Below are 26600 nucleotides of genomic sequence, written 5' to 3'. Positions count from 1 at the left end.
TGGCCTGGGTCCTCTCCTCAGAGCTGAGAATCTGATGGGGGAGTTTGGGCTGTCTCCTTAGTGTGTATATAATGAGGTGGTAGGGATGTTCCCGGTTAAGCTACTTGCCTTTGAGCATTCTCCTCTTGGGACTGCAGTGTTTCCTCTTGTCTGCTGGTACCTTGCTGGGTCCTTGTCCTGCAGGCAGCAGGAATAGCGCCTGCCTCTGGGTTATCTTCCTGATACACCTAGCTGACCTTACCGAATGCCACCTGTCTGACAGGCTTTGTCCTGTGTTAACTAGCTCAGTGTAAGGGATGAACAACTCAGAGCAAATAATACAGAGGTACAGAGGTAAAAGCCCATTCTAGGAAAGGATTTCTGCCTCAGATGCACTCAGTGATGGTAGATGCGTGAAGATGAGCAGTCCTGGCCTTCTCTATCTGAAGTCTCCCGAGAAGACCTGCTGACCCTTCAGTAGACTTCTGTTACTTTACAATGAAAGTGAATGTCCTTGATGAATAGCCTGTCCTTCAGAGCCGGGTCTGAGGGAGTCATGGTGAGGCAGAGCGGGAAGAGGACTCACTAGAGTTCTGCCAGTACTCTCTAAGTCTCTAAGGGACTTGCGCTACACTTCGGAAGGAAGTAGGAGCTGTCAGGGTAGAGTTAGAATGTGCTTACAGGCCTGTCATTGGGCAGCTGGAATGGTGGTAGTAAGACGACGTGTTTTTTTGGTGTTGGTAGATTGGTGCACCAAAAATGCTTCTGAAAATTGTGGCATTTCCTGGTGGTGTTGGCCATCATCCCCACCCCCACCCCCCCAGTATAAGCAATCGCTGGCCTGGTTAGGCAATGTACCGGTTGTTCCATATCAGCCGTCTGATGGTCTGGCGCAGGGTTTGACGGCTGCTGCTTTAAGCCAGCACCTGTCAGCTCAATGGCTTGTGAGCAAAAAGAGGTGTGTACGTGTGTGTGTGTGTGTGTGTGTGTGTGTGTGTGTGTGTGTGTATCTGTCGGTGTGTGTGTCTGTGTTTCCATGCGCCCTCAGTCTGGCGCGGCACCACAGAGTTCTCATTTCTCTAAGCACGGGACGGCTGATGTGGTGCCAGTTGTCCAAGGGCACAGAGCCTCAGGGTTTCAATGAGAAGCAGGGCTTGGCTAGCACGGAGTGACTTGTGCATGCTGCTGTTCTTGCTCTGTCCCTGATGCCCCCCTAAGCTAGGGCAGAAGACCCTCATGCCCACCTGTGTGAGTTTTTGAGGAGGTAAGCTCGCTCTTTAGTGGCCTTTAAAAGCCAAGTTCCCTCAGGTAAAAGAAACACTTTCATTGATTGAAGCCTGCATATCCCCAGTTTGGCTTGGTTTCTAGAATGCTAGGTTTCTTGACACTCACTGTTCCTGCTTTTATAAAATATTCATGGGAAGGTGAGTTTACCTGCAAGGCGGCATCAGGTTTCATTCCTGGTGGTGTGATAGTGTGACTAGGGTGTGCCTTGCCAGGTAGGCATCCCTGGAATCAGGTGAGCAGTGAGGAATGTGGCTTCTACAGTACTTTGCTGAATACTGCTCACAGCCCACAGGAGACCTGGCTTCCACCCCACTCACGGCTGTGCGTGAGATTGTGCAAGCTTTGGCCTCGGATTTTCTGCACCCTACTGTGAAGTTCCTGTTCCCTTCTCATGGGACTGTTCTTTTAAGTCAGCCAGCATGTTCTTTCTTGAGTGGAATTGCTGTGGTTACTGGACTGCATAGACCCTCAGCATTTCTCATGGTTCTTCGTTGTTCTGCATTTTGGTGATAATAAAAAGTGCCAGTATTCATGTACCAATGAACTGTATAATTTATTTGTGATATTTCAAACACTTACCCAACCCAGTAGCTCTGACCTCATCTCTGGTCCTGTTCAGTGTCTCAGGGAAACCCCTGACCTCTGTTTTTCTCTCTCTGCCTCTGACTGACTATTGTGTGTGCCAGTGTGTGCATGTGGGTATGTGAGTGTGCCCATGCTTGTGATACACGTACAAAGGTCAGAGGAGGACATTGTGTCCTGTTCTATGACTCCCTGTCTACACAGAACTGGGGTCACAGATGCATGTGCGGCCACACCCAACTTTTATGTGGGTGTCCGGATCTGAGCCATCTCTTAACTCTTAGCTGTTGAGCCATCTCCTCTATTCAGGGAGCGGAGCCTCTGTTGAAAGTTGCACAAATAACCACTAGGGGAGCTGGGGAGCTGCAGAGGTTTCCAACCTTGGGACTTGGGGTAGCAATGTCCCCTGGGTGGGGATTTGGTTGGAGAATTGTGACCACAGGCTAGCTGTAGCCCAGGGCCTTGGGTCCTCAGGTCTCACATGGAGGGGGTGTGGGGGTAGGTGCCCCAGGAGAATGCCCTGGACCGTCCTAGAAGTCTTCGATTTACTCCTGTCAAGTAGTACAACACCTAGTGACTGGACCCCGTTTGCCACGATGTTCTGAGCCTTGTTTACTTTCTCATGACCTCCCAGAACTGAACCGTCTCCTCCCTAGAGTAATGGGGTTGAGGGGTTGGGGACAGAGACAGAGACACAAGCTAGGAAGAAGGCCTATTTCTACATTGTGTCTGTTTCCCTATGCCATGTCATGCCTGCCACCCGCCCCGCCCCTGATCCTCCACACCCTCCTTGGCCCTGGTTAGCTTGGAACTGTAATGAAGACCAGGCTAGCCTTGAACTTGGAATGCCATTGCAGATCTATTGGGAGTGCTGGAATTTAAGGCATACATCACCATACCCAACTTTCCCCCTTATAAATAAGGGGAAAAACCTAAATTTACTTTTTCTTTAAAAAGAAAAGTTTAATCATGTGTTGGTGTGTGTGTCTGTATGTGGGTATGTGCACGTGACTGGAGCTAGAGCTGCAAATGGTTGTGATGTTGGTGCTAGGAACCAAACTCAGCGCCCTGGTGCTTGTCACTACTAAGCTAATCTCCACAGCCACTGTTTTGTTTAGGGACGGTCTTGTTGCATAGATGAGGCCAGCCTAGAATGTGAGTGAGCTCTTCCTCTGCTCTCTGAGTGCTGGACTTGCAGGGCAGCCACTCTTACCAGCGCGGTTTCACATAGGTAGACGTTTCTATCTGTTCACTTCTGAAAGGGTAGAGAGGTGTGTAGGTGGCAGGCACTGTGTGTGTGTGTGTGTGTGTGAGTGCTGGGGTGGTGATGTTCATCCCGAGCTGACCTTTGCATGAGAACCTGTGAGGATGAGGTTCCAAGGAGGAGCAAGCACCACACAAACCAAGCCCTTAGTGGCCTGGCTCTGGGAGGTGTAAAAACGTCAAGTGTCAGTCAGGAGCCCTTGAAGTTCCCCTGGTGAGTCATGTCACACCGTGTATGGGGCAGGCTGCTGCATAGGACACAGGGACTCACTTGAGGGGTCCCTGTAAAGTGTGACTGTGACCACGGTTGAAATCTTTCCAGAGGTGACACTGCTCAAGTAGCCAGGAGGCTGGGGCTATCTTCCATAGATCTGTGTGTTTGGGATGCTGCAGAAATTTCTCCTGGCAATGTCCAGAAAACTCCCCTTAAAAGGACATTTGATTTTTCTTAGGTCTTCCTGGCTTATATGCTTTTGTATATGTCTTGGGAGTTTCTGCAAGAATAGCTCATGTGGAGGCTGATTGAACTTGCATCTTGGCCCAGAGAGAGAGAGTTTCAGGCTGATAGATTCCACCTGTGTGAACTGCCAGGACTAATTTCCCCATTGAAACCCTCTAGAGATTAATACTCAGCTTAATTTGGTGACATGGGGTTCCAGGAATTTTTTTTTTTTTTTTTTGCTTGCCAATTAGCTTAAAGATTTGTTACCCATAAGAACAATAATTAGGAAATCGGTATGAAGTTTCAACTGGAAAAAGTTCACACTAAGGAAATAGCCCAGTTGTGGTGTGTGTGTGTGTGTGTGTGTGTGTGTGTGTGTGTGTGTGTGTGTATGGTATGGTGTGTTCATGTGTTACCTGTATCCTCTTATTGAGCATTTTGGCCCTTGCTTTTGGTGATTTCTTTGGAGACGACAATCACAGACAGGGTCACATTGCCTCTTAAGCACAGTTTGCTTCCTTAACAAACTTGTTCCAGGTGACTGAGAAGTTAGAAGCTTGCTGAGTCTGTCTCTAGGGTGAATATCTTACCTAACCACAGTTCACAGTGGGAACCAGGGAATTAATGGTGGTCTTAGTGTATAGATTTGGGTACAGGTTTCAATTCAGATCTCACTAGCTTTGCGTGCACTTTGGGCCACATGTGTTTTGTGAAAGTCACTATTGCAGAAGCTGTCCATCTGGTCCCCAGTTCTCACCACCCCATATGCCCAGCAAACACGGATCTGATCACCATCTCTTGAATTTTGTCACCTTGGAGATTTTCTACAAATGAAGTTATATGTAGCGGCTGGTGCTTGTCTCCAGTGTTGGTTGGGTGGTGAGAGGCTGAGTGGAAGGATTACAAAGGAGTTCAGGGGTTCAGGCTCCCAAGCTGTGACTTCAGCCTTCAAGCCTTTACTGGCATTAATCACTGAAGGAAAGCAAACCATGGGCTCAGGAAGGCCGCCGGTCAGAGCATGGGCAGCCTCTGAAATCGCTTAGTTGGGAGATGGGAGAAGGCTGCTTCAAGGGCGAGCACACACACACACACCCCGTGCTCTTGAAGTTGAATATCAGAGCTGAAGAGGACCATATCTTTCACTGTCAAAGCAAGATGGGAGTAGCTATTCAGGCTTAAAGTCCAAAGTACTTAAGTCATCATAGAAGTAGTTTAATGAATTCTCTCAAGGGATCTGAAGTATAGTAAGTACTGTAGAAGCCTGGGCCCAGAGGGCAGAGCCTTGCTCTTAGAACGTGGTAGGGCACTGCACCCTTCATCTTCCCTCAGAGGCCTCAGAAGCTCTCAGTGAATGATGTTGCTCACCTAGCAGCCTGCACTGAAAGGTTCTGCATCACTAGCTGTGTGTGTGAGGGAGAGGCAGACCGGTGGACAGAGAGGCAGACAGAGAGACACAGACAGATAGACAGAGGCAGACAGAGAAACCGACACAAAGAAAGAGAACTGAAATGCCCACTGTTGGCTTTCCCAGAGGCAGAGGATCTGTCTATAATGGGGACATTCTCTCAGCTGGTCTCTCTCATTTAATTGAAATCTAGTCATCTTCCTGGGTAGATGTTCAGCTGCTCCTGGACTTCTGTGCACAAACTGAAATTGTCCCGATTGAGTTAGAATGGAATGCCCTACCTACAGGGCAATAGAGTCGGACAGCAGGGTCTGCCACAGAGTACCAGCTGTTAGCCATTGTGACCAGAGACTGAGTGCCAGCTTCACTCTTGCCCAGTTCTCCAAGAGGATGCTGTGACATGTCACTAGCTGCCAGGGCTATGTGCTGCATGTGTTATGTGCTGCATGTGCAGTGTGCTGCATGTGCTAGGCATGCACAGAACCACATGTTCATCCCCACAGGCCATTTTCATTACATGCTTGGCAAATGGAAGTGAGTCTGATACCAGCCCTCGTGTTAGAAATCATCTGAACTAGCCTATCTGTGTAAGAGCCAGCCCATCTATCTTTGTGTTTATAATTTTTACTAACATTCTTGCAAGGTTTGTTGTGGTTTGGGTAAGAAAGACTCATATATTTGAATTCTAGTTGATGATCTATTTAAGAAAGGTTAGGAGGTGTGGCCTTGTCAGAGGAGGTGTGTCACTGGGACCCAGCTGGGCTTTAAGTTTCAAAAGCCCATGCCAGGCTCTGTCTGGCTCCTCTCTGCCTCTAGCTTTCCAGTAAGATGTGAGTTCTCAGTTTCTGCTTCAATGCCATGCCTGCCTGCCTGCCCTTGTGCTCCCTGCCAGGATGACCATGAACTAACCCAATGAAACTGTAAGCAAGCTCCCTACTGTAAATGCCTTATGAGTTGCCTTGGTCATAGTGCCTCTTCACAGCAGTAGAGCATTGACTAAGATATGTTTATTACCATATTGTTTAGATGGAGGATTGTAACTTTTCACAACAAATGGCCAGTCGTTCAGAGTAACTGAAAGGGCAGAAGGTTCCTTTGTGTGTGCACAAAAAGCAGAGTTTAAGGATAAAAGAGTTGTACTTATGGGTGGCAAACATTTCTGTGGGAACTGGCCACTTAGGTTTTCTTGATGTCTAGTTTCTGAGCGTCTGGGTTGCATTTAGATGGACCCTTCCTCGAGAAGTCCATAATGGCATGTATCCTTGTTGGAACCTGTTGGGCCCTCTCAAGAGAAAGGGCATTAATCTAGCACGTCAGCCCAGTACACTGTGGTGTGGCAAGACCCATCCTATGGACTTTGCTGGTTTGCTATAGTTACAGGCTTTTCCAGGGGATCCAGGGCTTTAGCTATTCCCTATCTGAACCCAGGGAAGAACTCCTTTGAGGGGGTTGACTCCATCCAGGCTCCCCTGGGGACCTTGAGCATGCGGCAGAAAGTTTTAGCAGCGTTCTCAGAGACCAGGTGCAAGCCCGGGCTTTGGATCTGGAACACTGTGTTTGCTGTTTCTTTTGATTAGTTATTAAGGGTCATGACCTTTGTATGATTAAGTATAATACATACTTGAGCTTTCCTAAACCTTGTTACAGATTAAAGAGAGCCAAGAAGATAAGGTTTGAAAGGGAGTGAAGGTCAAGAAAGTTGTACTGAAAGTTGGAGGCAGGTCCATGGATGCAGGGACAGCTGAGAGCTCACAGGGGACGGCAGGAACCTTTGAAACCTCAAGCCTGCTCCTAGTGACACACCTCCTCCACCAAGACCACACGGATCCTTCCCAAACAATCCCACCAACTAAGCATTCAAACATATGGGAGCCATTCTTATTCAGATCACTGTCCCTTGTGTGTGTGTGTGTGTGTGTGTGTGTGTGTGTGTGTGTGTGTCTGTCTGTCTGTCTGTCTGTCTGTCTATTGTGTGTCATGTGTATGGTCATGCGTGTGTACTCTCTAGGGCTTGTGGCTATGGTCAGCTGGGGCTCTGGAGGTTATGAAGACAGCAGGTGACTGGGCTCACTCAACTGCTCCAGTTGGCCAGAACAGGCTAGGGAGATGTTCCCTAGTGGCTCTCAGCAGGCCAGGGCATGGTCATTTGGGCAGTGCCTAGTTATCGGCATCACTTCGTATTAGCTGCTTCATAGTGACAGTGCAGGACCTCCAATGATTCTGTGGGTGCTGGGCAGATCTGGCCTTGGGCCAGGGGTGACCTCTTGTATATGTCAGAACTTCTTCAGGAGCAGGCCACATGGGTCTCACTATGGCTGGGCAGAGCTGAGGTACATTCATGGAGGTGCGTTCAAGAGCAGGTGGGATTGGTAGACAGGTACCCTAGCAACAGCGTCCCTTCACTGGCTTCTGCAGTACTGGAGGGCGGGTGGTAAGTTGTTTTTAAGTCTAAAAAGGAAACCGCGGCTTTGCCCGAGAGGATCAAGCAGAAAGCTGGTCGCTCTGATCCCTGAAGCACTTGTTGTCCCCCACCTGGCTTTGCCCTCAGTTCTCCTGAGTCTTTCTCTAGGAACGGTCAAGGGATGCTGTCTCAGAGAGAGATCATTCTGTGTGATACCTAGTGTGGTCTTGTTGGTGTCTCTCTAACCTGATGGCTTCCATTTTCACTCTTGGTGTCTGGGCTTGTGGATACAGAGGAGTGAGAGGCGTGGCCCCCAGGCTTCTTCGGCTTAGCCTAGAGCATAAGAGTGCGACACAGCTGTCTGTGGGAAGAGATTATACCTAGAAAGCGAACTGTTCCGGGGTTGAGACTTTTGAGAAGCAGGGTGGGAGTTGGCGGTGTGGGGTTGGTGTAAGCATAGTGACAGAGAGGAGGTCTTAGGTCAACTGGAATGCTTAAAAAATGTGGATTATAAAATGCACACACACACGCAAACACACACATGCACACACACCAGCCATTACTAGGCTATAATGTTTAGTGTCCTGGGTGATTCTGTCCAGCCGCGCAGGGGGCGGGGACACCTGGGAGAGGGAATAGAGGAAGCATAGAAGGCCTGGCCTGGGCACTGAGTGGCTTCCAGGATTGAGTGTGACGATTCCTTTGGCACCAGGGGCTGGGAGAAGAGCTGAGGGCCAGCTGTGGAGGCCAAGGGACTGGAAAGTTACAAGGGACAGAGGGTGTGGCTGATGAGGCTCAGAGGCAGGACACTGCATCACTGGTGACCAGAGTTGCCCTGCCAGAGGGCTGTGGATGGGCAGGCAGGCAGGCAGGCAGGCAGGCAGGCGCAGAGGACTGTCAGGAACCTTCAGCAGAGAAGTCTGTGAGGTGTGAGGATTGCCGAGGCTGAATGGGGTGCTGCTTGCCTGTCTGAGGGGGAGGAACCTGAGCATGCTGCCCCGGGCGAGGAGCCAGTAGACAGGGCCAGGTGGAAGGAGAGCCGCCCAGAGGGCTGCTGGTGAAGCCTTGCCGAGAGAGGATGGAGTCCAAAGTCCCACGGTTAGGGTTAGCCTTGAAGAGAAGGAAGGCCACCCCACTTCATCCTGGAGGGAAGGAGGTAAGAGGCAGCTTGGAGCTTCTGAAATGCACAGCAGCTGCTCCGTCCGGGTTTGATTCTGCTGGAGGAGGGACACCTCAGGTCTTAACTTCTGGCTGCTTGTGGGGTGTGGGGTGAGCAGATGCATGGGCGGAGTTGGATCAGATGCTGCCCCAACTCCTACTCTCTGGCGCTCTTGGGGGGATATCCCCAAAATTGGTTTTGAAGAGTGTTTACCTGGTAAATTCCGAAAGTCTGAAAATAGAGAAATTTCAGAGTAGCCCACCAGTTTTCAAAATGGTTCCCCACTTCAGGAGGTGACCCTAAGCTCTGAGAGCTGTTCTCAGACTGTCTTGGCAAATGGAGGGTCTTGGAAAAACTTACGAGTGTCTGAGAGACACTGAAGCTGGCACCCTGACTGGAGGCAGGATTGCCCAGGTCAGGGCTGCTTTGCAGTTACGCAGCACAGTGCTGTGCTTCAAGTACAAATGATCGTGTGTGGGCTTTCTCCTCGGAGTGTGGGAGTCTGTTTAGCAGCGAGCCAAGGAGGTCACGGGCAAAACTGCAGTCTTTGCAGTTTCTTAAGCCGTGTGTGGCGGGCCACTTCATCCCGTTGTGCACAGAGTACAACAGCCCTTCTCTCTCTGCTCTTTGGTGGTACCTCTGAGGCACACGTCACATTGTGTGCACCATGGCCAGCACGTGGACTTTAATAACTCAAGACCAATAGTGGGTCTCTGAGGGCTGTCTGCGACTGTGGGTACTGGTTCTGCCTCCTTGTGAGAAGGGGTCGCCGTGACCGTTCGTGCCTGGTTCTTGTCATACGGTCTAGCATAGCAAGGCTCCCAAGTTACACCCTTGTAAGCCAAGTGCTTCTAACTTCAACTCTGAAAGCATGTGAGTGGCTGGCACCTAGTGACAGCAAGGTCATTGCCACTGTTCTGCTGGTGTTGGCAATGTCCTGTGCCTATGACCTACCTTGTCACATTATAACCATCTTCTCTTTCTGTGCCTCCTTCTCAGCTCCGCCCCCCCTTGTTCTCTTTCTTGCCCCCCAAGCCAGTAATGCAGTTTTTTGGAAGGAAGGATTAATAAATGGCTTTTTTAAAAATAAAGATTTATTTATTTTATGTGCATGGGTATTTTGCCTGAATACACATATGTGTACCATCTCCATGCCTGGTGCCAAGGATCCTCTGGAACAGGAGTTACAGACAGTTGTGAGCTGGCATGTGGGTGCCTGGGAATTGAGCCTGGTCCTCTGGAGGAACAGCCGGTGTTCTTAACCTCTGAGCCATCTCTGCAGCCCCTAATAATAGACTTTTAAGGATCAGCCAGACGTCCTCTTCTTTCTGTGGTCTGTGGGAAAACATGGTCTCAAGATTGGCTTTCTGTCTCCTAATGTCCTTTTGGTTGCAGGTTTTGGGGTACTGTGGGCATTTTGTTCTCGACAGGTGCTTGTTCTGCCCCCTGTTGGGACACAGAGCCCCTCAGACTGTTTTCAGATGTCTCTAGCACTGGCAGTGACCGTCCCTGCTAAACCCTGGAGCAGGGCTGTCCTGACCTTCCCTGGGCATGGGTACTGTGTATAGTTCTCTATTTAGCATTAGTGCTTTAAAAGTTGTTGCAAGACAACAGCATTTGTGGGCAACACAACAGTCGCTGTTTACTGCTCTCTGGGCTCTGGCTGTTGTTCCACCGAAGAGAAGAGCTATAAATGACAAGTAGTGGGGCTGTATGTACCAGCGCTGAAGCAATTCATGACAATTAGGCTATGGAATCTCTTCCCCCTCCCTGTTACGGGATAGCCTGTTAACCTGCATTTTAGCAAATAACCCGTCTGGAGGTAGGACATGTTGGAGATGGCTTGAGAAAGAAGTAGAAATTTTGCTTGAAGCACTAAGCAACCTCATACCTCTTCCCGTGCTGCCCATTGAACCCAGGAACTCACGCATGCTCGGCAGGCCTTCCCCACCACTAAGCTGACTGCCAACCCTAGAGCAAGTTTTAAAAGCAGCCAAATATCTAACCTGACTCATGATACAGAGTCACAGCTTTTTTGCCTTTCAGTTTTTCTGCTTTCTTTGCTGTTGTCCCGCACGTTCCCTATTTGTTTAACCTACACACTTGGTAAGAAGCAGCCTAGCTCTTGTCATAGAAATTGGACAGCTCCTCCAAGGCCCGGGTGAGCACACGGGTCAGGTAGGGTGAACCAGCTGTGGCTCTGGGGAAACTGATGTCTTCTCCTCTCTTTCCCACAGAACCTGAAAGCAGACCCAGAAGAGCTTTTTACCAAGCTAGAGAAGATTGGAAAGGGCTCTTTTGGTGAAGTGTTCAAAGGCATTGACAATCGGACTCAGAAAGTGGTGGCCATAAAAATCATTGATCTGGAAGAAGCCGAGGACGAGATAGAGGACATCCAACAAGAGATCACAGTGCTGAGCCAGTGTGACAGTCCCTACGTCACCAAGTACTATGGATCCTATCTCAAGGTAAGGCTTAAAAATAACGCTGCTTCCATTATGCTGCGCTTCGCCGAGCAGGGCCTGACAGCACAGCAGGTTTTCAGAGCAAGGAGAGATGCGCTGACCTTTGTGGCCAAAGGAAACCGGCTTTGATGGCGTCGTTATCACCGAAAACGTCATAGGCAGAATTCTATTTTGGGTAAAGGCAGTTGCTGTTAGGATTCTCTTTCAAGGAAGGAACTGTTTGGGTTGGACTTTGTTGTTGAAGCTGTTCATTTGTTTATAGCTGTAGCCACTAATTACTCAAAGGGTGGCTGTCAGTAGCCACAGATATGTTGGTATCCTGAACTAGGTGTCTCGATGGTTCAAGTTATCAGCTGTGGTTTGAGTTGGTGCTGTTTCTATGCTGCTGAGGTAGCTGAGGTAGCTGAGGTAGCTGAGGTAGCTGAGTTGCCTTCGGCTTGTAGGAATGCCAGGAGAGTGAATACTCAGGTAAAGCCCACCTACTGTGGCAGAACATGCCACATGCTCCCTGTCTTTTCTCTGTCCTGTTGGTGGTAACAGCTGTGTTACTGCAGTGGCTGACCAGTCCTTCCACAGGGGTCACTAAGACCATCCGGAAACACAGGTGTGCTTACTTTATGATTCCCAACAGTAGCAAAATAACAGGCATGAAGTAACAACACAAATCATCTCATGGCTGGGGGTCACTACAATATGAGGAGCTGTATTAAAGGGTCACAGCATTAAGAAGGTTGGGACCCACTGTATTAATGTGCTCTCACCCTGCTTGGAAGCTGTCTGTCGTGGTACTTGTTCACAGGATCGTCGTCCCTGACAAAGCTCAGGGTGTCTTCAAGCCCCTAGACAGGGGGCTTCTCGCTGAGTTCATAAAAGCAGTGCCCTTAAAAGTGGAGGGTTAGAAGACAAGAACTGGCACAATAAACCTTGAAATGATTTTTGTGGAAGCTAAAACTGTGTGTGTAGCAGTGAGCATTTGCTGAGGAACGAATGCAGCGTCGACTCGGGGCCTGCTCCTTTTCTGACTTTATCTGCTGGTCACGTTTGTGCCAGAGTGAAAGGAGGGGTGTAGGGCTTGGTTCTCGTGGAAATGAAATGGTTGTCTGTGGAAAGTTGGACTTTTGGGGAACCATTGGTATACCAAAAGTGATGATCAGGAAATAAAAATTAAGTGGTGATACTGCTTTGTTGATGACGGTGAGGAAGGGTGGCAGTATAGAATTGTCACACTTAGGTAACTTGAGAGGGTCCTTGCAGTGTCATACAGGGAAGCAAACCCCATGTAGAGACGAGCATGAAAACCCAGATCAGATCAGACTTGGGGTTGCTGGGAAGTCTGTAACTGGTGGCTTATTCCTGGTGTGTATTTAAGCCCAGTACATTTGGAAAAAACGTCTCCTCGGGTCATACAATCCCCGTTGCACAAGGAAGTGTAATTACACCGAAACCCAACTCAGAGTAAGTACTGTCATTTCTTCTAAGAAGATGCGTCTAGAAATATGCTTTCTGTACTAGCTGAAGGGCCTGAGAGACTGTCCTGGTCTTGGCCATCTGGGCTGTTAGCCGCCTCTGGTCCTGGTGGTGGAAGCTTGTGGAGCCTCTGGCTACAGGGTATTTAGTTTACTAGCCGCTCTGGTCCTGGTTGTAGGTGCGTGATGTGGCCTGGCCCGACAGATAACACAGATCCTCAGGCTGTTGCACTCTCAGGTCTCGGCTTTCTGGATAGAAGTACAGGTTTTCGATCTTTCCCATTGGAAAGACAGTCCTGTGATTGACATTCCTGGTTTCTCTGGAGATCTGCAACTCACGGACCTTAATGCTACGTTGTCAATACTTTCTGAAGTGAGGAGAGTGACTTCTAGGGTTAGATGTCACTGGACTTCAGACATTTTGCTGTGTGGATGCTAGTGATATATATATATTTAAATCCCTGCTTCCTTATTTGTAAAATGGAAAAAAAAATCATGATATATACTTCAGGGTTGCAAAGACTAAATGCAAATGAAGTCTAAGAATTACCTGCTTAGGTTGCTCGGTTCCTTCGTCTTCAGATTTCTTCCCTCTTACGACTGGTAGGTTTCAGTGTTTACAGTGGAAGTGTTCAGTGAGAGGCCAGTGGGGAGAAGGATGCCGGCAGAGTGCTGGGAGGGACATTGAGCTTGGGTCCTGAAGCAAAGCAGAGAAGACCTCCCATGGGGAATACCAAGGTCGTGAGAAGAAACTCTGATGGCGTTAGCCCCGAGTCCTGGTTGGGTTTCATGTAGGTTGGTGATTCGTAACTGGATGGTTATGGGGTGGCTGTAAAAACTCTTTGCCATCCTTTACTACTAATCTAGTCATCTTATATTTTTTAGCAAAAATACCCATCTGAAGTTAGGAAGTTTTGGAGTTAGGGTCAGGAAAAATTGCAGTTTTGCTTAGAGTAAGTTAGTCTCCTTTTTCTTCCTTTTCCTGGGGATAGAGCCCAGGGCCTCTCACATGCTAGGTAAGCCACAATCAAATCATAGAACTGTTTGTAGATTATGTTTTCTTCCAAGGTTAAAGGTTATGGTAATTGTGGAGGTCAGTTTTAATGTCAGTCTAGACTCAGATGGCGTCTCATTGAGGATCCTGAAGGTCAGTTGGCCTGTGGGCATTTACTCAGGAGGATATTTTAATTAGATTAACTGACCGGGAAAGACTCGCCCACTGTGGGCAGTGCCATTCCTTAGGCTAGGTAAGCATAAAGAGGTGCTAAGTTGGAGTTAAATTCACATACATTCCATTGTCTCTGTCCTTGACTGGTTGTGACAGTTGCTTCCGGTCTTACCCTCCCTGACTTCCCTGCGAGATGGGCTGTAACCTGGAATTGTGAGCCACATAAACTCATTTTTCCTTGAAGTTTCCTTTGTCAGGGTGTTTTATCACAGTAGAAATGAGAACTAGAGCGGTACTATAGGAAAAAGCAGTATACTGCATCCACACTCTCCACTTGGGCTGATACAGAAAGCCTGGAAATGTCTGAAGGATGAGGCCGTACCATTAACTAAATTCACTGTTGGTTAAGTTGTTTAATTTGGGAGAAATTAAACCAGCTAGGAGATTAACCAGAAGCTGCCTCCTCCTACCACAGACCCAGTACCAAGCTTTCTACTGCAGTAATATTGTATACAAGCTCAAACGGTATTGAGCGAATGCAGGCAGGACCAGGGGGAGTCCTGTGGCATTAGCGAGACTGTGGAGGAGTCAGGTGTCCTGTTCCCCGCCTGCCCCCGTTTCTGCAGCTTCTCAGTAGTGGTGTCTGGATGCTGTATTTGGGGGAGATGCCAGCCTACCAGACCTCTGTTCAGTGGTCACAGCCAGGGTTTTTCTCCGATCCTCCGGCAGGGGCTCCACTAACAGGCAGCCCCCCAGTCTTTCTGCAAGGTTTGGGAACCTGTTGTGTTTGATGTGCCTGGCACATAGGGGGATTTTTGGCAAATGGTGACTTAAAAGAATTTTTTTTGTTCTTTGTTTTAGATATTATCTCAGTCAAATGGCTAAAATTACATGTGTAAAAGTTCATTGTTAGTGTGCTAAAATGAGGTTTGTCCTGTTCTTACCGGTTGTCCTTGGTCTCTGTCATCATCCTGACTCTATAGCAGGTCAGGTGTGAGGCCCTGATGTGCTTTTCAAACCCTCACTCCAGTGCTGAACTTTCTTGTCATACTGTCGTTATTAAGGACTCTTGCCCCAGGGGTCGTTGTCTTTGTGGGTTCAGATCCTAGGTTTACCAGTGAGGTTTTTATTTTATTTTATTTATTTATTTATTTTGTTAAATCAGTTCCTAAAAATTGTTGGGGCATTTTACCCACAGATTCACCAGAAGCTGATGTGGAAAAGGTCCGTGCTGAGTTCTAGGAAGGGCCTGTGGGAGCATCCCACACCTCACTTGGAGTGCCTCTCCTCAGTCTCTGGTTTTCCTGCTTATCTTTCCCTCTCCTACCCCAGAGGGCACTGGTAGTTGCCTTGGATGAACTGAAAAGACTGGATGTACCATCCGGAGAGACAGAGAGATCCTTCTGTAGGTGGCCGGTGTCTGTTCCTGGCCTGGATTGTGCTCCTCAGAATGGTTAATGGCCACTTTCCTGACCACAGACATTCTGCATTACCACAGCAGAGCACCCTCTGACTCCTGTACGGAACCTCTGTGCTGGCTCGTCCTGGGTCAGCCTGACACAGCTAGAACCATCATTTTGGGAGCGGACACCTCAGTTCAGAAAGTGCCCCTACCAGATTGGCCCGTGAGTGGTGGGGCATTTTCTTGATTAATGGGGGGAGAGCCCAGCTCATGCTAGGCAGTGCCACCTCTGGGCTGATGGTCCTGGGTGCTTTGTGCAGGCTGAGCAAGCCACGAGAACAACCCAGAAAGTAGCACCCCTCAACCAATGTTCTTTGCCTCAGCTCCTGCCTTGAGTTCCTGCCCTGACTTCCCTGGATGATGGAGTTGCAAGTTGAAATAAACACCTCTCCCCCTCAGAGTTGCCTTTTAATGGTGGTTTATCACAGCAATGAAAACCCTGACTAAGACAGTCTTGGAGGAGCACCTCTAGTGTACACCCTGTGGTTCTCTGTCTTGCCTGCATTGTGTTAAATCTAAGGCACGTTTATGTCTGAAGAACTTGTCTTGCTGCATGAAGGAGTGGATCCTGTTTCAGCCTGACTGTGTTTGAGTACAGCTTTGTGGTACTCTTCCATGCGTTGGTACCCCCACACCACCTTCCCCACACTGAGGGTCCAGGTGTCTGTGGAGGGGTCTGGCTGTCAGTGCTGCTGGCTGGCTTCTTGTGAGTGGAGGTCTGGGATGTCCTATACACCCCATGTGCACAGGACCACCCATGTGACAGAAGTCTTCCTGTTGAGAAATCTGCCCCCTGACAGGAATACAGATTTGTGTCCGGAAGCAGTCATAGGAGAAACTGATGTTTGGTTTGGCATACTTTGGCAGAATCTCAGACACAATGGTTGTGCCTATGGGATTTCTGTGACCAGACCAACTGTGGACCCTGGGAAATCGAGATGGGTCCATCCTGCAGATACTGGGCCCACTTGGAACCTTTCTGTGGTGGGCCATGATGATTGTAGGTTCAAGTATTGTTTGGAGGGTAATGTGCTGGAAAGAGGTTTCAGCTGGTAGAGGGTGGGCTCAGGGTGGCCCTGGAGGTCTGAGGAAGGGAAATAGTCCACAGTAGAGTGGCTTTGTGAGTGTTGCCTGTGGCCTTGAGCTGTAACTCTACTTGGCTGTAGCAGTGTGCAACAAACCAGAAGGGGGCTCCTCTCTCACTGATAGACACCCTGCTGAGAAGTTCAGCATCTGCAATGGATACTGAGCCTAGAAGTCCTCAAACTTTGGCCATTAGAGGAATATTACTGAGTAAGAAACAGGAGAAGTGCTGAAATCTTTTCATTGTTGTTGTTGTTAGCTTTTTTGTTTTGCTTTTTAAAGAGTACTTTAGGTTTTTTGTTTTTTTTTTGTTTTTTGTTTTTGTTTGTTTGTTTTGTTTTTTTGTTTTTGGTGGGATTGGTCTTGGAATAGAATAGAGACTTATATAGCCCAGGCTGGCCTTGGTCTCCTGCTGCCTTGCTTCTTAAGTGTGCTACCATGTCTAGCTTGGTGTTTAAAGGTTTCAGCGGAACATGGTGTACTCAGCACTGAGGCTCTTTGCTCTGTACACTCCAAGTCTGCACTTGCTTCCTAGCTGTGGAGTGACCTGCTGTGTTCTCTGAGGTTGTCATCAGTTATTTTCTTGGATTCTTGTTTCCCTTTTTCATTTAGAGGAAGAGAGCTGAGGTTTTCAGATCTTGTGCTCCTCGGTGGTGGCGGCATCATCACCATCATCACCATCATCTTACATTAGATCTTCTATGTGTCTTTAATAGACAGGAGATTGTCTTGTGTGTTGTGTTGGTTTATTTTTCCTGTGGCATAATTTGTCTCAGTATTCACATAGTAAACCCGTGTACAGGTCTGTATGCTTTAACACATGTACAGATTCCTATAAGCACCCATGTAATGGACTTCGGACCAGCACCAGTGTTCCAAAGAACTGAACTGGTCAGCCAGCTGTCACCAAACCTTGAATTCATTCACCTGTTCGAGTACACCTTCTGGTATTTCAGAATGTCCTTGAAGAACCAGTCTCATAGTATGCAGCCCCTTGTTTAGTGGCTTTCAGCTAATGTAGTGCACAAGGGGTTTAGTCGCATCCAGTCACCCATTGTCTCTTTATATCGACACAGTGCACTGACTGTTGTATGGATCTGCCATATTGGCATTTTGAAGGCTACTTGGGTTGCTTACAGTGTTTAATGTTCGTGAGTCCATGTTGCCGTAAACATTCACACACTGTTTTTTGTGTAAACTTAAGTTTTTCTTTTCCCTCAGATAATAAACAACCTTAAGTAGGATTGTGAAGTCACATGATATGTCCTGGTGTTTGTCTAGAGTGACTGCTTCCCCTTGTGTTCCCATCAACACTTGGTGTTTGTCTTGTTAGTCCCTTTAGCAGGAGAGGAGCTGTTGTGTGTGGTATTTTTCCTCATCTCATGGGCTTCTGGGTACTGTTCACGTGGTATGCTGTTTCCATGTGTACTGTTCACATAGTATGGTGTTTCCATGTAGCACTCTGGATGTCACACTGTGACACAGGAGACCATTATAGTCAAGGGCTGCCAGGTGATATTCAGGAGAGCCCGAATGCTTTGTGTGCCTTTGCAGCAGAACACCTTCATTTAAGTCCATCCGTCTGTCCTTCTTCTTTTCCCTCTCCCTTCTTCCTTCCCTCCCACCCTTCCTTTCTGCCATCCTTCCTTCCTCTCTCTATTTTTTTCTTAGCTTTGATGACTTATAATTTATGTGTGAAACAATTTTAGTCATTTAAAATGTACAATCTAGTGGTTTCTGGTGCATGCCCAGAGTTTCATACTCACAGACATAGAATGTTGCTTTCATCCTAGAAAGAAGTCCAGTGCTGCTCATCGTGGATCTGAGACTCCGGCAGACTCTGAATCAGAAACTATACATGAGCATTTTGTGTCAGACTTTGCTGAGTATCGCCATTTCAGAGTCATGTGTCTGATGGTAGCAGGTGTATTTAATTCCTAATTGCTGAATGTGTTGGTCTTATTGTGTTGCTATGACACAATATCCGGGAGCCAACTTAAATGGAGGTAAGCTTTGTTTTGTTTCCTGTGTCAGGTTTGGTCCGTGGTTCATGGCTCTGTTGCTTCCAGTCTGTAGTGAGCAGACTTAAATGCTCATGGCTGCCAGGAAGCTAACTGAGAAAGGAGGGCACAGGGCCTGTCAGTTCTTTTCAAGGTCATAGCCCTAGTGACCTAAGTTCTTCCACCTGGCCCCACCTGTTAAAGTTCTTCTAGCACCATTAGCCACGAATCATGTGGGGTTTGGGCCACAAATCATGTGGGGTTTGGGCCACGCCATAGGGCCAAGCCACAACCCTGACCAATGCTCCGGTTGTATGTAAATTTCTCATTTTTACTCTTGTCACTTTGAGAGCTATTTGGGAGGCTCCCATCTTCAGAGTATGGGTAATGTTGCTCTGAACATTTGTTTAGAATTTGTTCTGTGGACAGACTTCATGCTCCCATTTCCTTTGACTGGACCCTTAGGGGTGGGAGGTTGGGTCATATGGAACTGTGCTTAGCTTTTCTGAGGAGGTGGTTCTTGTTGTTTTCATTTCTTTTGATGTAGGAGCCTCTCACTGTGACTCTGGCTGGCCTGGAAATCGTTAGGTAGAACAGGCTGGCCTTGAACTCCAGCCTGTCTTTGCCCCCCGAGTGCTGGGATTAAAGGTGTGTCTTGAGTGACTTCTGTTTCTGGAAGCTATCCAGACTATTTTGCAAGTGACTGCTTAGGATGGTGAATTGTGGCTCTTACTTCTGCTCTTCTGTTTTGTTGTTTTGTGCCCTAGTGGCTGCAAATTAGTCTGTGTCTGTCTTTCTACCTAGGTTGCTCTTAAACTCACCATCCCTCAGCTATGGTAAGAGGCGTCTTCAGAGGCCAGCTGTCACATGTCATCGGGCAAATACCTAAGGGTATTGCTTGTCCTCATCCCGTCCCATCTCCCCACGCCCCCCCCTTGATTTTTCTGTCCAGTTCTGCAGCTCTCATCTTTCACTGTCCCCTGCTCCCCCCCCCTTTCTTGTTGTTGCTCTCTTACTCCTCTCACATGGATGGTCCTTGGGCTTACCTTGCTGTGAGTCCGGCTGCTTCCTTGGGATGTGCTGACATCTTCATGGCGGCTTTCACCCTTGCACACTAGGGCAGGCCCCTAGAAACGTGGTGATGCTTTGGTTTTTTTCTCTTTCTCTTCCTCTTCCTCTTTCTTTTTCTTTTTTTTCCCCCCTGACAGTTGAGACCTGCTGGCTCTGGGCTGACATAGACAGACTTACCTCCAGGTCACCGTTAGAGCTGTAACAAGTACACTTTTGCCCTTTGAGGATTTTTTATTTTATTGGTATGTTTGAGAGTTGATTCTTCCGGGAAGTAAAATTTATCTTCAGGGGATTCTCTTCCCCTCTTCGGAGTACCAGAACATTTGAATTAAACTTTTTTCCCTTTCGTGTGTGTGTGTGTGTGTGTGTGTTTACATCAGGTCACTCTTGAACTCCTGGTCCCTGCTGCATCTGCTCCCCAAGTGCTGGCGTGCCCTATTTTTTTCCAGTATTCACTTTGTTGTGGTAGCAGGAACCACACACCTCAAGGTATTTGTCCAAAGGAAGAAACACTACCGAGGTGTGTGTAAAAGTGCACAGGGGAAGTTTCGCCCATTGTGGAACCACTGGAGCGTTCTGGCATCTTGACGTGGGGGTGGGGGCTGCAATGGAGTCTAAACATGGGATTAGGTACTCAGCCCGCCAGCCCGCTGCACTGAACTTCAGTTATTTAGTTGTGATACTGGCTTTCTGATTTTGTGCTTCAGTTGGACCTAATGACTTTTCTTGTCATAAACCAGAGGAGATAGGTTAGCACAAGGTTGATGATAGATCATGAGTCCCAGACATGGAGACAGGTTAGTGCAAGGTTGAAATCATGGGTCCCAGAAGTGTCTTGCCTACACGGTGCATCTACAATGGCTTTCCTCCTGCTTCCAGCCAATATAGGGCAGCACATGGAGTTAGGTGTCCTTGTGGAGCATATTTTTCATTCAGTGCGGTGAGGTAGCTTATATCGACATGTTCAGTACCCAAGTTCTTTAAAATGGCTACTTCTGCTTCCCGTGCTGAAGTGGGACCTGAAGATACCTTGCCTTTCTCTCCTTTCCCTCAGTCCTGGGTCTGTTACTCTGGAATACTTTTCTTTCTGGAAGCCAAGTTCTCGTTCAGAGCTGACAGGCTTGTTCTTGAGGAAATGGTCCATAAGCACCAACACAAAGGCACATAAGCACATAAGCACCAACACAAAGGCACAGTGAGTTCCTTGACTGTAGGTAATGTGGACAGGGCTAGTGTGTGGTAAGAACCCCACTCTGGAAGGAAGATCTTTGGTTCTATCTACGGCTTCCTCTCCTCGGGAATGGTAGCCCATGTGACAGTGGGCATGTGACTGGGGTCCCTGACAGATCTTCATGCCACATGCAGAGAACCTAAAGCTGTTTCTGTAGCTTCCGGCTAAGGCAAGGCCTGGCCACCCCAGAAATAGACAGCCCTTCCTCCATTAGGCTTAGAACCAACTAGAAAGAAGCTCTTGTTGGGTGAGGGTGAGGACCCCCACGTTCGTGGTCTTGACTAATGACTCTTTATGTCCTTGTTTCTCTGCACACTGAGCTTCATTCTGGCCACCTGAGCCTCTGCTCAGGGGAGAAGCTTGTTGGTGACCACTGTGGTATTTACCCCTACCTGAACCCGCATGTGATTTCAGAACCAGTCTTGCCACAGAAAGACCAGACACACGCACACTTCCCAGAAGCACACTTTACCACAGACTGAGAAATGGGTAACAGCCATGGACAGGCTGCACTGGTTTCTTTTGGCAGAGGTGTGATTGCCATCTTAGCAAAGGACACATCTGTTAGCGGCTTAGTGATCTCCAGAGAGCTTGCATTGGAAGAAGATTTTTTTTTTATATAATTATAAGGGATTCCTGATTACGCAGCTGAGAGAAGAGTAATTATAACTGTGTTCTCAGAAATGTAGGGAGAAACTTTGATGTTGAACGATCAAAGACCATGTGGGCACCGAGAGCACATCTCACCTCATCGCCCCTCTTGGTCAGTGTCTGGAGAATGCTTCGGTAGCGCAATGAATGGAGGAGAGCAGTGGGCGTTTCCTGTGGGATGCTCTGCAGGCAGAGTCCCCAGTGCAGAGGGGTTGCTGAGTCTGGCTGCTGTTGGAGCCATGGGGTGGGTGAGGTAGGGGCTGAGGAGACTTACTGAGGGGTGGGGGGCTGGGGGGGGTGTCACTGGGTAGTTACTGTCACAGTCTGTGTTCATTTTGAGACTGGGAAACATCTTGTTTTAGAACTTTAATTTTAACCCTTGCAGATTATCTGTCATTAACTCACTTATACAACATTAATTAATGGAGTGTTTTATACATAGGCCAGGCTGGCCTGGGACTTCACTCTGTGGCACTGGGTGGCATTAGTTAGGATCTGCCTCCCTTGATCTCTGCATCTGGCATTCTGTGCCTATTGTAGGGTTTGCCTCTTAAGCTGGCAACTACACTGAGACACAGCCCTTGTGAGGCTCCTGACTGGTGTGGGAGAATTAGGATGCTCCTGGTTCCTGCATGTTCCCAGCATGCTCCTGGCTTCTGCATGTTCCCAGCATGCTCCTGGCTCTTGCATGTTCCCAGCATGCTCCTGGTTCCTGCATGTTCCCAGCATGCTCCTGGCTTCTGCATGTTCCTAGCAAGCCCACAAATTAGGCTTGCTTTCTAGAACTGCCTGTAGCCCTCAGCAGGTCTTGCCCTTCCTTCCTGTGTCTTACGAACTACTTTAGCGACAGATGGAACAAACTGAACTGTCAGTTATGAATGCCAGGTTATTAAAAGGATTTAATATTGTACCAAACTTTCTATTACTTGGCATAATATTATAACAGATTAGTTAAAACCAAGTCTGTGTCTCTGTTTTATAGTCAGAAAATAAAAACTGGTTTCACTGGCATGGCTGGTGACAAGAGAAACAACATTTTGAGTCCCTTTCTGCTGTCTCCTTGGACCAGACAATTGCTGGTCCTCTAACCCGACACTGGACTTGCTACAAATGTACACAGTGGTATCAGTATTTGACATTGACTTTGGAAGATGCTGTGTGAGTTGGATGCTGAGGAGGGTCTCTTGATTTACCTATTTGGCTTGTGTTTGAAACTCCTAGTGTGTATTAGCTGGGGTTTGTCTCTACCTTACTGAAAACCAAGGCAGATGTTAGATGTTCCTAGTGTATTGAAGATGTGGTCTTCCCCACAGGTCCTCCCAGGTATTTGCTTTTTGAAAACTGCCAGGAGAATTTCACGTGCGAAGAAAACTCTAGGACTCCCAGGCCACATCTCCCTCCTGGTAGTTACAGCTGTGTGTGATTTCCATGTGTTTGGATTCATAGGCTGTAGGGCCTCCATGACCCAGTCCACAGATGCCCGTTAGCCAATATTCACGATTCAAGGATTCCCGTTTTCTGAGCTTGCCCACTGCTGTGGCTACCATACAGAGGAAATACCTTGCCCCCAGAACCACTTAGGTATAGTAGAAAGACTGGTATAAAAGCAAAGACTGGTAGCTGAGAAGATTGTTGGGGGCAAAGGCCAGTCAGTTGTGCTTGGTGCACCCAGCAGAAGGTCACCTCAGGAGCAGTAGGGAGAGAGGTCAGGGCTAGTTTCCTGGATCCATTTCTGAAGAATTAGCAGCTTATGGAAAAGACCCTTGATGGCGTCAGAGTGGAGACCAAGGGAGACACTAGGAAAATTCTCCTAGAGTTGAACCTCCTGAGTGTCCGGGCCATGTGGGTGTCAGCTCAGGCTGCCTATGCCTTGAAAGCATACTTTATTTTCCAGATAGTTTGTTTTTCTCTTCAGAACCATCATTTTTCATTTGAAAGATTTCTTCCCTGAGCCTTTGTGGGAGGCTGGCACAGCCGCTGGGTTCTTCCCCGTCTCTTTTGGTTCTTTCCACTCTTGAGGAGGAGAGGGAACATGGCTAGTTTCAGGTTTCACCGTGGCGGTGTTGTTTAGGCACTAAGAGTTCTCTGTGTGGTTGCGTGGCACTGCTCAGTGCGTTCTCTCTCGTCCCGCAGCGAGCCACCAGCCAGCTGCATCTCAGTTCCTGAAAATGGAACTCTTTCTAGTCACTTTGGTTAATTAGAGACGAGTTTGAAAGCACAGGAGGTGTGAGTAATGGGATATAAATATCATCGGAGCCCTCTGTTGTGGTTTCCTTCTCTGTCTTCATTTCAGAGTTGAAGCAACAGTGTGTACAACCAGGTTGGCTTTAGGAGGACTGTTGGGTTGTCTGATGTGGATGGTAATGTGTGGGGTGAGGGACATCAGGGCGTGAACTTGAAAGTCTAGGTGTGTGAGCTGCTTGTGATGGCGCAGTAATCCCAGGAGTCCAGGATCTAGCAAGAAGATCTCAACTCTGGGTTGTTGTTTAAATCCGCAGTGCCCTGTTGTGTGGGGTTTCTGGAGTACTGCAGCTCCTGGCTGGCGTATGTCCCACTGTTGTGTTGTGTACCTAGCATCTGTCCACAGGGGGCAGCTGCCGCTGGTCTGCAATGGGATTGCTGGCTGGAGCCTCTTTTAGGGCTTCTGAGGAGACGCAGTAGGTGCTGCATGAGTAAGTCTGGGCATGTTTGGGTTAGCAGGTTTGATGCCATGCTCTCAAAGGTATGTCAGGCTCTTGGGAAGGTTTTATATGCAGCATTTCCTGAGAGGATTTAACTCTGGACACCCCCTCCCCTGTAGATGTCATCTTTCTGTCAAAGTCCTGATTGTAGACTCCCTCTTACAGTGATCTCTCTAGTCCTGGAGCTTTGGCAGGTGAGGAAACTGGACTAGGAGCCAGTGTGGAGAGGTTAACTTAGCACTGGGCTATGAGCCCCAGTGTGGAGAGAGTGGTTAACTTAGCACTGGGCTATGAGCCCCAGTGTGGAGAGAGTGGTTAACTTAGCACTGACAGGTGGTCGTCTCCTGTCTGTGTGTTCCACATCCATGGATCCATCTTTTCAGCCTTGGATAGTGTACTGGTCATGTACATACTTTAAAAACAGACTCCTTTAACAACATACATGTGTAGTATTTATATCGCTCCACGTGTCAGATAGTCTAGCTATGGCTTTCGGTCACATGCAGGACTGTGTCTATTATGTATGTACAAATAGTGTGTCATATAATCTAAGAGGCTCGAGGTCATACCTGCAGGGGTCCTTAACCAACTCCCCAGGGATCGCTGGGGTTGATTGCTGTTGGAGCTTCATGGTGGTGAAGCAGTTCCTTAGATGTGTTTTGTCTGTCTTTTGAGGAGGCCTTGAACTTCAGACTCCCTGCCTCCGAATGCCTCCGGGATGACAGTTATCTGTCGCCACCTCTGGGGGGAAAAAGTGGTTTAAAATTTAAATGACAGGATAAAGAAAGGAGCATGAAAAAGTAACCAGGAATCGGTTACTGAGATTAGGATAAAAATGCCATCTTTCCTGGGAGGTGGCACTGTGAGGAATTGGTGTGCATTCTGCCACTTCTTTAGCACACGGGCTACAATCAGGGGTGAAATCTTAGTTGAACGGCTTCTGAGTATCACTGTCACCATAAAGCTTTTCTGTCAGGACTTGTGTGGAATTTGTGTGAAGAAGTGTCTGAGGTTTCTCCTGCCTTGGGGCCATTGCTTTCCTTTCCCTGCTGGTTAGCTGTGAAGTTAGTCCTGGGATGTGGCCCTTCTAGGGCGGCCATTGACCCTTGCCCGTAGGTCTGACTCTGGGACTGTCTTTCTCCATCAGGGCTTCTTGTATCTGCATAGCCCTTCTTTACCTTTCCTGCCTGTTCCTCCCGGCTCATTGTGGCTAAGCCTTTCCCTTGGCCTCAGGTCCTTGGGAAACAACTTCTCTTAATAGGCCTCCCTTCAGGAGATTTGTGCTTGGTGTGCCTCAAAGCAGCAAAACAGTGAAGTCTTATTTTGTTTTTACAGTGTTTCCTTTTGCTTGTTTTTACAAGGTTTCCTTTGAGCCCCATGTTTTGGGCCTCAGGTTCGCCAGTGCTGGCACCACAGGTGCGTTGAGCCCTTGTTGATGAGCTGGTCTTATGTCCAAGGGTCAATGAGGACAAGATAATCATTTTAACTCAGAGCACACAGAGGCGGCGGCTTTGAATGCAGGGAACCCCCTGAGAGCCAGCCCTAACTTCACAGCTAACCTGCCGGCAGAGTAAAGCGACCCACCCACCCAAGCAAGGCAGGAGAATCCTCAGAAATGTCTTCACACACATTCAACACAAGTACAGATGTAACAAACTCCTTGATGTAGATTCCCGAGAGACCTGAAACACTTGGGCCCACGCAAACGCTTTGCAGCCACTGATAGGCAGAGTAGCAACTGCCAGAGCTTGGGAAAGCTGTGGGGAGCTGAGGGGTGGATAGAAGAGGACTCCCAGTGTTCTAGAGCGTAGGAGGGGAACTGAGGATGGCAGCAGTTAACTGGATCTTTCTAAATTGATAGCAGAGAGGATTTTGACTCTTTCCCCAGCATGAGGGAGTGATAGTGTTATACCACAAAACCCATCAGCCCGGGTGGGAGAAAGAGCAGTTATTCCAGTGTCTCCGGTCTGCCCTAGATGTTTGTTGAAATGTCACACCGTGTTCCACAACTGTGTGCAATTACCACATGTCAAGGAAAATAAGAATAAAAGCTTTGTGTGGATGAACAGGTCAAGGATATAGGGTCCTTCTTTGAGGCTGTTTTCAAGGAAAACTGGCAGTAGATTTTCCTCATGGCGGTGGAAGGCAAGCTAGGCATAGCCACCACAAAACCCCTCATAGCTTGTCTGTCAGTGTTGTGGCCTCTCTGGTTGTTATCACAGGACATGACAGATGACAACTGCACCTGCCTTCTTGCAGATGTGCGGGGGTGGGGGAGCGACTGAGGGAGCACCCTCTTATGTCTCCCAGGGAGCACTTGCTGCTCATTTTCAAGTCTCCCCTGGTAGGCGTCCTGGAGGCTTTCCTAAATAACTTCATGTGTTTTCCCCAGAGTCCCCATTCTAGCTTGTTGGATGCTACTGCTTCTCAGTGACCTCTCGGTAACAGCCCACAGTCTTCCATGATGAAAGCTTGTCTTATGACTTGTAATTCAGCAGCTCACAAGACTGCTCCTGCCTTAATGTTGGACACTATGTCCTGAGGCTGCAAGTCAGACTGTCCCCAGGGTGCACCTAGCAGCCCTTACTGACTCAGACTCAGACAGGGCTTGAGTATTTGAATACACACACACACACACACACACACACACACACACACACCTTCATCCTTTCTTTCCTTTACCCCCTCCCCTCTTAGATCATTGCTTGAGAGAATAATGTACGGGGCTGGGGAGATGGCTTGGTTGGTAAACGGCTTTGATAACAGACTTGAGACCTCTAACCCTGGGAAGCTGGGTGTGCAGC

At 48.2% G+C, this 26600-nt stretch overlaps 1 protein-coding gene across 4 annotated transcripts in view; it reads left to right on the top strand.

Annotated features, from left to right (window-relative positions):
* Stk24 (serine/threonine kinase 24) overlaps positions 1-26600 on the top strand; it is a 96310-nt gene that overhangs the window by 32089 nt on the left and 37621 nt on the right. For 3 of the 4 annotated variants that reach the window (XM_006518918.2, XM_011245043.3, NM_145465.2), the window contains exon 2: positions 10756-10986. Coding sequence is in view for 3 of the 4 variants with exons in the window: in XM_011245043.3 (XP_011243345.1) it covers positions 10756-10986 (231 nt within the window). In the remaining variant the exon portion in view is untranslated. Of the gene's footprint in view, positions 1-6786; positions 8516-10755; positions 10987-26600 lie in introns of those variants that run through there. The other variant, XM_017315988.2, reaches the window with a different exon arrangement.

The sequence above is a fragment of the Mus musculus genome, chromosome 14 (assembly GCF_000001635.26).
Source record: "Mus musculus strain C57BL/6J chromosome 14, GRCm38.p6 C57BL/6J".
Lineage (NCBI taxonomy): Eukaryota > Metazoa > Chordata > Mammalia > Rodentia > Muridae > Mus > Mus musculus.
This window is presented reverse-complemented; position numbering and strand designations above follow the sequence as displayed.